At 39.9% G+C, this 11,436-nt stretch overlaps 1 protein-coding gene across 6 annotated transcripts; it reads left to right on the forward strand.

Annotated features, from left to right (window-relative positions):
- The first annotated feature begins 1,156 nt into the window (after positions 1-1,156).
- LOC118381068 (ovarian cancer G-protein coupled receptor 1-like) lies at positions 1,157-11,119 on the forward strand. Of its 6 annotated transcripts, none has more exons than XM_052512889.1 (3): positions 1,157-1,367; positions 2,373-2,426; positions 9,445-11,119. In XM_052512889.1, exon 3 carries the CDS (start codon positions 9,547-9,549, stop codon positions 10,402-10,404), a length of 858 nt encoding a protein of 285 aa, XP_052368849.1. In that variant the 5' UTR covers positions 1,157-1,367; positions 2,373-2,426; positions 9,445-9,546; the 3' UTR covers positions 10,405-11,119. The 6 variants fall into 6 exon arrangements, with proteins under 6 accessions (XP_052368849.1, XP_052368852.1, XP_052368851.1 ...); XM_052512892.1 differs by having other exon boundaries at positions 2,385-2,426; XM_052512891.1 differs by lacking the exon at positions 1,157-1,367 and adding an exon at positions 1,450-1,520.
- The last annotated feature ends 317 nt before the right edge of the window (positions 11,120-11,436 follow it).

Genomic DNA, 11,436 nt, shown 5'->3' on the forward strand with positions numbered 1-11,436 from the left:
ATAACAATTGGAAATCTGTATTTTTCGGCGCCGATTTGCCGATTTCTTTTTTTTATACCTTTATTTAACTGCAAGTCAGTTAAGAACAAATTCTTATTTTCAATGATGGCCCATGGTTTAGAAGTAAATAGTCCTATAATTCCTATAATAACTACAACCTAAAACTTCTTACCTGGGAATATTGAAGACTCATGTTAAAAGGAACCACCAGCTTTCATATCTTCTCATGTTCTGAGCAAAGAACTGAAACGTCAGCTTTCTTACATGGCACATATTGCACTTTTACTTTCTTCTCCAACACTTTGTTTTTGCATTATTTAAACCAAATTGAACATGTTTCATTATTTATTTGAGGCTAAATTGATTTTATTGATGTATTATATTAAGTAAGGGAATACCCCCCTGAAATGGACAAAAATGAATGGGAAGTCATTGGCACTGGACAAACCATATACACGGTGTCCAATACCACTCAATTCGGCTTTGTTTCGTGCAAAGTTGATTGCAAATGCCATATGGCAAATGCCAGGTGAAACACGGTCGAGGTTAGGCTTGCACGGATCGGGAGGACCTCGGGAACGTACCTGAGGTCGAATTGTGCTTCTCACCTTAACGATTCTCTCACTGTCACCCAAAAGCAAATTACATTGAGGGCCAGGCTTCATTTTGGGCCTACGTTTTTTCACGGTCGTTCAAGCACTGCACTTTGTCACTCCATCCTTGCTCTCTGTGTGTGTGTGTGTGTGTGTGTGTGTGTGTGTGTGTGTGTGTGTGTGTGTGTGTGTGTGTGTGTGTGTGTGTGTGTGTGTGTGTGTGTGTGTGTGTGTGAGAGTGTGAGTGAGAGTGAGAGTGAGAGTGAGAGAGAGAGAGAGAGAGAGAGAGAGAGAGAGAGACTGACTGACTTTCTTTGACATCTGTTGGGAGAAATGACTGACTTACAGCTCATGGGGGTTGCCTAATCACACATATGAAGTTTTGAAACGATCTGCCCTTTTTTAACCCTTCGAAACCGCACCTATGACATCATTTTAAGCCACTTCTGGTTTACACAGGAAGCCGAACGCGACCTCTCATGCGTATTATAAGATGTGTGCATGAAGCGTATTTTTGTCATATTCCTGTTGTCCTTCTGAAATACATGGAAGTAGAAACTCAGTGTGGAATGGATTAGGTCCGGGGATCATTTTAACTACTGGTAGTAATGTCATGTGATCTCCCTGACCAATCAGCTATCGAAGACAAATGCTACAGTAACACAAATTGTGCAATGACTTTTGACATCCTGGAGTGGTGGACTTCCTGTCTCACAGTATTTAAGGCTCAGACGTACATGCTGTATTGTCACTGGGTGTGCACCGTGAGTATCTGTGAGTATCTGTGCTGTATCTGTATCTGTGAGTATCTGTGCTGGATCTGTATCTGTGAGTATCTGTGAGTATATGTGCTGTATCTGTGAGTATCTGTGCTGTATCTGTGAGTATCTGTGCTGTATTGTCACTGGGTGTGCACCGTGAGTATCTGTGAGTATCTGTGCTGTATCTGTATCTGTGAGTATCTGTGCTGGATCTGTGCTGTATCTGTGAGTATCTGTGCTGTCTCTGTATCTGTGAGTATCTGTGCTGTATCTGTATCCGTGAGTATCTGTGCTGTATCTGTGAGTATCTGTGCTGTATTGTCACTGGGTGTGCACCGTGAGTATCTGTGAGTATCTGTGCTGTATCTGTATCCGTGAGTATCTGTGCTGGATCTGTGCTGGATCTGTATCTGTGAGTATATGTGCTGGATCTGTGCTGTATCTGTGAGTATCTGTGCTGTCTCTGTATCTGTGAGTATCTGTGCTGTATCTGTATCTGTGAGTATCTGTGCTGTATCTGTATCTGTGAGTATCTGTGCTGGATCTGTATCTGTGAGTATATGTGCTGGATCTGTGCTGTATCTGTGAGTATCTGTGCTGTCTCTGTATCCGTGAGTATCTGTGCTGGATCTGTGCTGTATCTGTCCTGTATCTGTGCTCTATCTGTGAGTATCTGTGCTGTATCTGTATCTGTGAGTATCTGTGCTGGATCTGTGCTGTATCTGTATCTGTGAGTATCTGTGCTGGATCTGTGCTGTATCTGTGAGTATCTGTGCTGTCTCTGTATCCGTGAGTATCTGTGCTGGATCTGTGCTGTATCTGTCCTGTATCTGTGCTCTATCTGTGAGTATCTGTGCTGTATTGTCACTGGGTGTGCACCGTGAGTATTTGTGAGTATCTGTGAGTATCTGTGCTGTATCTGTATCTATGAGTATCTGTGAGTATCTGTATCTGTATCTGTATCTGTGCTGTAAAAATGGCATGTTTCTAACTTGCATTTCCACTTCCTGATAATGAGTTGATTTGATAGGCGCTACAAGAGGAACACCAGTCAATCTAAAGGAACCACCAGGTAAGACAATACTGTAGATTCCACATGGTTACTAAATGGAGACAATACTGTAGATTCCACATGGTTACTAAATGGAGACAATACTGTAGATTCCACATGGTTACTAAACGGAGACATTACTGTAGATTCCACATGGTTACTAAATGGAGACAATACTGTAGATTCCACATGGTTACTAAATGGAGACAAATGTAGATTCCACATCTACTGTTATTCCACATGGTGGAGACAATACTGTAGATTCCCATGGTGGAGACAATACTGTAGATTCCACATGGTTACTAAATGGAGGAGATTCCAATACTGTAGATTCCACATGGTTACTAAATGGAGACAATACTGTAGATTCCACATGGTTACTAAACGGAGACATTACTGTAGATTCCACATGGTTACTAAATGGAGACAATACTGTAGATTCCACATGGTTACTAAATGGAGACAATACTGTAGATTCCACATGGTTACTAAATGGAGACAATACTGTAGATTCCACATGGTTACTAAATGGAGACATTACTGTTTATTCCACATGGTTACTAAATGGAGACAATACTGTAGATTCCACATGGTTACTAAATGGAGACAATACTGTAGATTCCACATGGTTACTAAATGGAGACAATACTGTAGATTCCACATGGTTACTAAATGGAGACATTACTGTAGATTCCACATGGTTACTAAACGGAGACAATACTATAGATTCCACATGGTTACTAAACGGAGACAATACTGTAGATTCCACATGGTTACTAAATGGAGACATTACTGTAGATTCCACATGGTTACTAAACGGAGACAATACTGTAGATTCCACATGGTTACTAAATGGAGACAATACTGTAGATTCCACATGGTTACTAAATGGAGACATTACTGTAGATTCCACATGGTTACTGGAGACAACTGTAGATGGACAATACTATAGATTCCACATGGTTACTAAATGGAGACAATACTGTAGATTCCACATGGTTACTAAATGGAGACAATACTGTAGATTCCACATGGTTACTAAATGGAGACAATACTGTAGATTCCACATGGTTACTAAATGGAGACAATACTGTAGATTCCACATGGTTACTAAATGGAGACAATACTGTAGATTCCACATGGTTACTAAACGGAGACAATACTGTAGATTCCACATGGTTACTAAATGGAGACAATACTGTAGATTCCACATGGTTACTAAATGGAGACATTACTGTAGATTCCACATGGTTACTAAACGGAGACATTACTGTAGATTCCACATGGTTACTAAACGGAGACAATACTGTAGATTCCACATGGTTACTAAATGGAGACAATACTGTAGATTCCACATGGTTACTAAATGGAGACAATACTGTAGATTCCACATGGTTACTAAATGGAGACAATACTGTAGATTCCACATGGTTACTAAATGGAGACAATACTGTAGATTCCACATGGTTACTAAATGGAGACATTACTGTAGATTCCACATGGTTACTAAATGGAGACATTACTGTAGATTCCACATGGTTACTAAATGGAGACAATACTGTAGATTCCACATGGTTACTTGGAGACAATACTGTAAATGGAGACAATACTGTAGATTCCACATGGTTACTAAATGGAGACAATACTGTAGATTCCACATGGTTACTAAATGGAGACATTACTGTCCACAGTTACTTCCACATGGTTACTAAATGGAGACAATACTGTAGATTCCACATGGTTACTAAATGGAGACAATACTGTAGATTCCACATGGTTACTAAATGGAGACAATACTGTAGATTCCACATGGTTACTAAATGGAGACAATACTGTAGATTCCACATGGTTACTAAATGGAGACATTACTGTAGATTCCACATGGTTACTAAATGGAGACATTACTGTAGATTCCACATGGTTACTAAATGGAGACAATACTGTAGATTCCACATGGTTACTAAATGGAGACAATACTGTAGATTCCACATGGTTACTAAATGGAGACAATACTGTAGATTCCACATGGTTACTAAATGGAGACAATACTGTAGATTCCACATGGTTACTAAATGGAGACAATACTGTAGATTCCACATGGTTACTGGAGACAATACTGAGATTCCACATGGTTACTGATTCCACATGGTTACTAAATTACTGTAGATTCCACATGGTTACTAAATGGAGACAATACTGTAGATTCCACATGGTTACTAAATGGAGACAATACTGTAGATTCCACATGGTTACTAAATGGAGACAATACTGTAGATTCCACATGGTTACTAAATGGAGACAATACTGTGGAGATTAGACATGGTTACTAAATGGAGACAATACTGTAGATTCCACATGGTTACTAAATGGAGACAATACTGTAGATTCCACATGGTTACTAAACGGAGACATTACTATAGATTCCACATGGTTACTAAATGGAGACAATACTGTAGATTCCACATGGTTACTAAATGGAGACATTACTGTAGATTCCACATGGTTACTAAATGGAGACAATACTGTAGATTCCACATGGTTACTAAACGGAGACAATACTGTAGATTCCACATGGTTACTAAATGGAGACAATACTGTAGATTCCACATGGTTACTAAATGGAGACAATACTGTAGATTCCACATGGTTACTAAATGGAGACAATACTGTAGATTCCACATGGTTACTAAACGGAGACAATACTGTAGATTCCACATGGTTACTAAATGGAGACAATACTGTAGATTCCACATGGTTACTAAATGGAGACAATACTGTAGATTCCACATGGTTACTAAACGGAGACAATACTGTAGATTCCACATGGTTACTAAATGGAGACAATACTGTAGATTCCACATGGTTACTAAATGGAGACAATACTGTAGATTCCACATGGTTACTAAATGGAGACAATACTGTAGATTCCACATTGTTACTAAACGGAGACAATACTGTAGATTCCACATGGTTACTAAACGGAGACAATACTGTAGATTCCACATGGTTACTAAACGGAGACAATACTATAGATTCCACATGGTTACTAAACGGAGACAATACTGTAGATTCCACATGGTTACTAAACGGAGACATTACTGTAGATTCCACATGGTTACTAAACGGAGACAATACTGTAGATTCCACATGGTTACTAAATGGAGACAATACTGTAGATTCCACATGGTTACTAAATGGAGACAATACTGTAGATTCCACATGGTTACTAAATGGAGACATGGTTACTGTAGATTCCACATGGTTACTAAATGGAGACAATACTGTAGATTCCACATGGTTTAAACTAAATGGAGACAATACTAGATTCCACATGGTTACTAAATGGAGACAATACTGTAGATTCCACATGGTTACTAAATGGAGACATTACTGTAGATTCCACATGGTTACTAAATGGAGACAATACTGTAGATTCCACATGGTTACTAAATGGAGACATTACTGTAGATTCCACATGGTTACTAAATGGAGACATTACTGTAGATTCCACATGGTTACTAAATGGAGACAATACTATAGATTCCACATGGTTACTAAATCCACATGGTTCCACATGGTTACTAAATGGAGACAATACTGTAGATTCCACATGGTTACTAAACTGTAGATTCCACATGGTTACTAAATGGAGACAATACTGTAGATTCCACATGGTTACTAAACGGAGACAATACTGTAGATTCCACATGGTTACTAAATGGAGACAATACTGTAGATTCCACATGGTTACTAAACGGAGACAATACTGTAGATTCCACATGGTTACTAAATGGAGACAATACTGTAGATTCCACATGGTTAGTAAACGGAGACAATACTATAAGATTCCACATGGTTACTAAACGGAGACAATACTGTAGATTCCACATGGTTACTAAATGGAGACAATACTGTAGATTCCACATGGTTACTAAACGGAGACAATACTGTAGATTCCACATGGTTACTAAATGGAGACATTACTGTAGATTCCACATGGTTACTAAATGGAGACATTACTGTAGATTCCACATGGTTACTAAATGGAGACAATACTATAGATTCCACATGGTTACTAAACGGAGACAATACTGTAGATTCCACATGGTTACTAAATGGAGACAATACTGTAGATTCCACATGGTTACTAAATGGAGACAATACTGTAGATTCCACATGGTTACTAAACGGAGACAATACTATAGATTCCACATGGTTACTAAACGGAGACAATACTGTAGATTCCACATGGTTACTAAATGGAGACAATACTGTAGATTCCACATGGTTACTAAACGGAGACAATACTATAAGATTCCACATGGTTACTAAACGGAGACAATACTGTAGATTCCACATGGTTACTAAATGGAGACAATACTGTAGATTCCACATGGTTACTAAATGGAGACAATACTGTAGATTCCACATGGTTACTAAACGGAGACAATACTGTAGATTCCACATGGTTACTAAATGGAGACAATACTGTAGATTCCACATGGTTACTAAATGGAGACATTACTGTAGATTCCACATGGTTACTAAATGGAGACAATACTGTAGATTCCACATGGTTACTAAATGGAGACAATACTGTAGATTCCACATGGTTACTAAACGGAGACAATACTATAAGATTCCACATGGTTACTAAACGGAGACAATACTGTAGATTCCACATGGTTACTAAATGGAGACAATACTGTAGATTCCACATGGTTACTAAATGGAGACATTACTGTAGATTCCACATGGTTACTAAATGGAGACAATACTGTAGATTCCACATGGTTACTAAATGGAGACATTACTGTAGATTCCACATGGTTACTAAATGGAGACATTACTGTAGATTCCACATGGTTACTAAATGGAGACAATACTGTAGATTCCACATGGTTACTAAATGGAGACATTACTGTAGATTCCACATGGTTACTAAATGGAGACATTACTGTAGATTCCACATGGTTACTAAATGGAGACATTACTGTAGATTCCACATGGTTACTAAATGGAGACATTACTGTAGATTCCACATGGTTACTAAATGGAGACATTACTGTAGATTCCACATGGTTACTAAACGGAGACAATACTGTAGATTCCACATGGTTACTAAACGGAGACAATACTGTAGATTCCACATGGTTACTAAATGGAGACATTACTGTAGATTCCACATGGTTACTAAATGGAGACATTACTGTAGATTCCACATGGTTACTAAATGGAGACAATACTGTAGATTCCACATGGTTACTAAATGGAGACATTACTGTAGATTCCACATGGTTACTAAATGGAGACATTACTGTAGATTCCACATGGTTACTAAACGGAGACAATACTGTAGATTCCACATGGTTACTAAATGGAGACATTACTGTAGATTCCACATGGTTACTAAATGGAGACATTACTGTAGATTCCACATGGTTACTAAATGGAGACAATTACTGTAGATTCCACATGGTTACTAAACGGAGACAATACTGTAGATTCCACATGGTTACTAAACGGAGACAATACTGTAGATTCCACATGGTTACTAAATGGAGACATTACTGTAGATTCCACATGGTTACTAAATGGAGACATTACTGTAGATTCCACATGGTTACTAAATGGAGACATTACTGTAGATTCCACATGGTTACTAAATGGAGACATTACTGTAGATTCCACATGGTTACTAAACGGAGACAATACTGTAGATTCCACATGGTTACTAAATGGAGACATTACTGTAGATTCCACATGGTTACTAAATGGAGACATTACTGTAGATTCCACATGGTTACTAAATGGAGACAATTACTGTAGATTCCACATGGTTACTAAACGGAGACAATACTGTAGATTCCACATGGTTACTAAACGGAGACAATACTGTAGATTCCACATGGTTACTAAATGGAGACATTACTGTAGATTCCACATGGTTACTAAATGGAGACATTACTGTAGATTCCACATGGTTACTAAATGGAGACAATACTGTAGATTCCACATGGTTACTAAATGGAGACAATTACTGTAGATTCCACATGGTTACTAAATGGAGACATTACTGTAGATTCCACATGGTTACTAAATGGAGACAATACTGTAGATTCCACATGGTTACTAAATGGAGACAATACTGTAGATTCCACATGGTTACTAAACGGAGACAATACTGTAGATTCCACATGGTTACTAAACGGAGACAATACTGTAGATTCCACATGGTTACTAAATGGAGACATTACTGTAGATTCCACATGGTTACTAAATGGAGACATTACTGTAGATTCCACATGGTTACTAAATGGAGACAATACTGTAGATTCCACATGGTTACTAAATGGAGACAATACTGTAGATTCCACATGGTTACTAAACGGAGACAATACTGTAGATTCCACATGGTTACTAAACGGAGACAATACTGTAGATTCCACATGGTTACTAAATGGAGACAATTACTGTAGATTCCACATGGTTACTAAATGGAGACAATACTGTAGATTCCACATGGTTACTAAACGGAGACAATACTGTAGATTCCACATGGTTACTAAATGGAGACAATACTGTAGATTCCACATGGTTACTAAATGGAGACATTACTGTAGATTCCACATGGTTACTAAATGGCTATTTTAACTGTTCTTGTGCTTCACACGTTAACCACTGAAATACACAGTGATGACTTTGTTTTTCTTCATTTTTTCTATTATATGATATTCATAAAAACATGTCGTAATGGCTCAATTGATGAGTTAATTGCGTAAAAAAGAGACGTTTTAAGGTATCCTAACATTTACACAATGTAAGAATGTTAATGTCTATAGACATTTTGTATTACATATTACATGTTCAGAACAATATTGAGCACACTTCCTGTTTCTTTCGAAGGGAAATGCTTTTAGATTTAGAGTAAAGATGCATAATCGAGCTCAAAACTAGACTCGTTTTAAAGAATCATGACTGGGATCTTAGATGTTATAGGAGTATAACACCAGCTATTTCTCTGTTTTTTTTCTTTCAGAGTGTAGGAGCACAACAGGAAAATATTAAAAGACCTTGAACTTGGAATCTGAAGGAACCCCCTGCCATTCACCAGATCCTGCAACAACAAGCACCGTCAGGGATGGCTGGAGAAAACCTCCACAACGTTACGGACGACATCCCATCCACTTGGATCATCATTGAAACCGTTGTACAGTGGACGACGTTCACCATCGGTTTTCCTCTGATCTGTCTGTCCATTTATGCCATGTACTTCCTGATCAGAGCTGACCACATCGCTCCAGTCTACGTTATCAACCTTCTTATTGCAGATCTCATTCAGATCTGCACGAGGCCCTTCAACCCGTCTGATACCTGGAAATTGATTGTGATGTTAATTGAATTCTTTGGTATTAGTGCGAGCATTGGTTTCATGGTATGTGTCGCTCTGGAGAGATATCTCGTGATTGCGTTTCCTCTCTGGTACCGTTTTCGTCGTAACATCAAATACTCGCTCATAACGTCCTCCGTCGTCTGGGTTATCCCTTTCCTCCAAATCGCCATGTTGTACCTCACGCCTACTCTCGAGACGAAACTGATTCTGTTTGCGGTTAACCTCCTCATACCCTTTCCATTGCTCGTATTCTTCCTCGCGGGCACGTTGAAAGCTCTGTCCGTCTCCGTCTCCGTGACGGCTGTCGAACGGAGACGGATTATTGGTACCCTGGCCCTTGTGCTGGGCAATTACACAGTCCTGTTCTTACCCCTCGTCATACAATATCTGATATCAGGGGTGACAGGCCGTCACAATGTAGAGATCGGGACACTCTTTGAGAGATTCAGCCCCCTTGTGGATCCCTTACTCTACGTGTTCATGAGAAAGGGAGCGAAGGACACTCTGGCTTTCCCCTGCTTCGACAAGCTGATGGGTGACGAGGAGCAGAGCCAAGTCACTAACACTATGACCATGACTGATAGTGTAGTGGAAGGCTCCAGGTAGGACAGATGCAGGGAAATGGACTGTGTCTGTACGACTCACTATGTATAACTCCTATCAACTCCTTGTTCTTTTCTTTGTTAAAATTATACCTTTTTTACGGTCCTCCCGTGTGGCGCAGCGGTCTAAGGCGTCACTACAGACCCGGGTTTGATTCCAGGCTGTGCCATAACCGGCCGCGACCGGGAGTCCCAAGTTGCGGGCACACAATTTTCCCAGCATTGTCCGGGTTAGGGGAGGGTTTGACCAAGGGGGAGATTTACTTGGCTCATCACGGTCTAGCGACTCCTTGTGGCGGCCCGGGCGCCTGCAGGCTGACTTCGGTTGCCAGTGGACGGTGTTTCCTCCGACACGTTGGTGCAGCTGGCTTCTGGGTTTAAGCGTGCAGGTGTTAAGGAGTGCGGTTTGGCTGGTCATGTTTCAGAGGATGCAACCTTAGCTGCAACTCCCCAACGGGCTTCGGGGGAGGCAATGAGACAAGATCGCAATTGGATAGCACGAAATTGGGGAGGAAAAAGGGGTTAAAAAATGTATTGTTTTATTGTTGTAGTTAAAATGTGAAGAATACATTCCTTGCTTATTTTATATACAATACATGACATACTGTATTGTACTCAGCCCTATTCTGCATTGCGCTGTCTGTGTTGGGCTTGTATTGCAGCTTTTCAGAAAAATATGGACTTGTTTCCTTCAATAAACTGATAATGTGGATATTTGAGATCGCTCTTTCTCCTCTTTTGTTTCCATTCTCTCCCGGAGTCTCTTTAAAAAAAAAGAGGACACTGAAAGTGGTCAGAGTTCGAGCCAGTTGGTTCATTGTACCTTGGTGACGCAGTGGCCAGGGCAGATAAGGGTTTGAACGACTAGGCATGTTGGGCAGCCTTCCTTCTCCAGAGACACAGTCTGGTTGATGGGCTGACAGGGCCGCGTGAGAGACCCCTCAACGGGTTCCAGGAGAACGAACAGGGAGATCAGGAGAACGCACAGGAACAGGGAGATCAGGAGAACGCACAGGAACAGGGAGATCAGGAGAAC

This window comes from Oncorhynchus keta, unplaced genomic scaffold (assembly GCF_023373465.1).
Source record: "Oncorhynchus keta strain PuntledgeMale-10-30-2019 unplaced genomic scaffold, Oket_V2 Un_contig_9404_pilon_pilon, whole genome shotgun sequence".
In the NCBI taxonomy this organism is placed as follows: domain Eukaryota; kingdom Metazoa; phylum Chordata; class Actinopteri; order Salmoniformes; family Salmonidae; genus Oncorhynchus; species Oncorhynchus keta.

What these genes read in the sequence shown, in the direction of transcription:
- LOC118381068 (XM_052512889.1), top strand. Translation starts at nt 9,547, where the DNA reads ATGGCTGGAGAAAACCTCCACAACGTTACGGACGACATCCCATCCACT.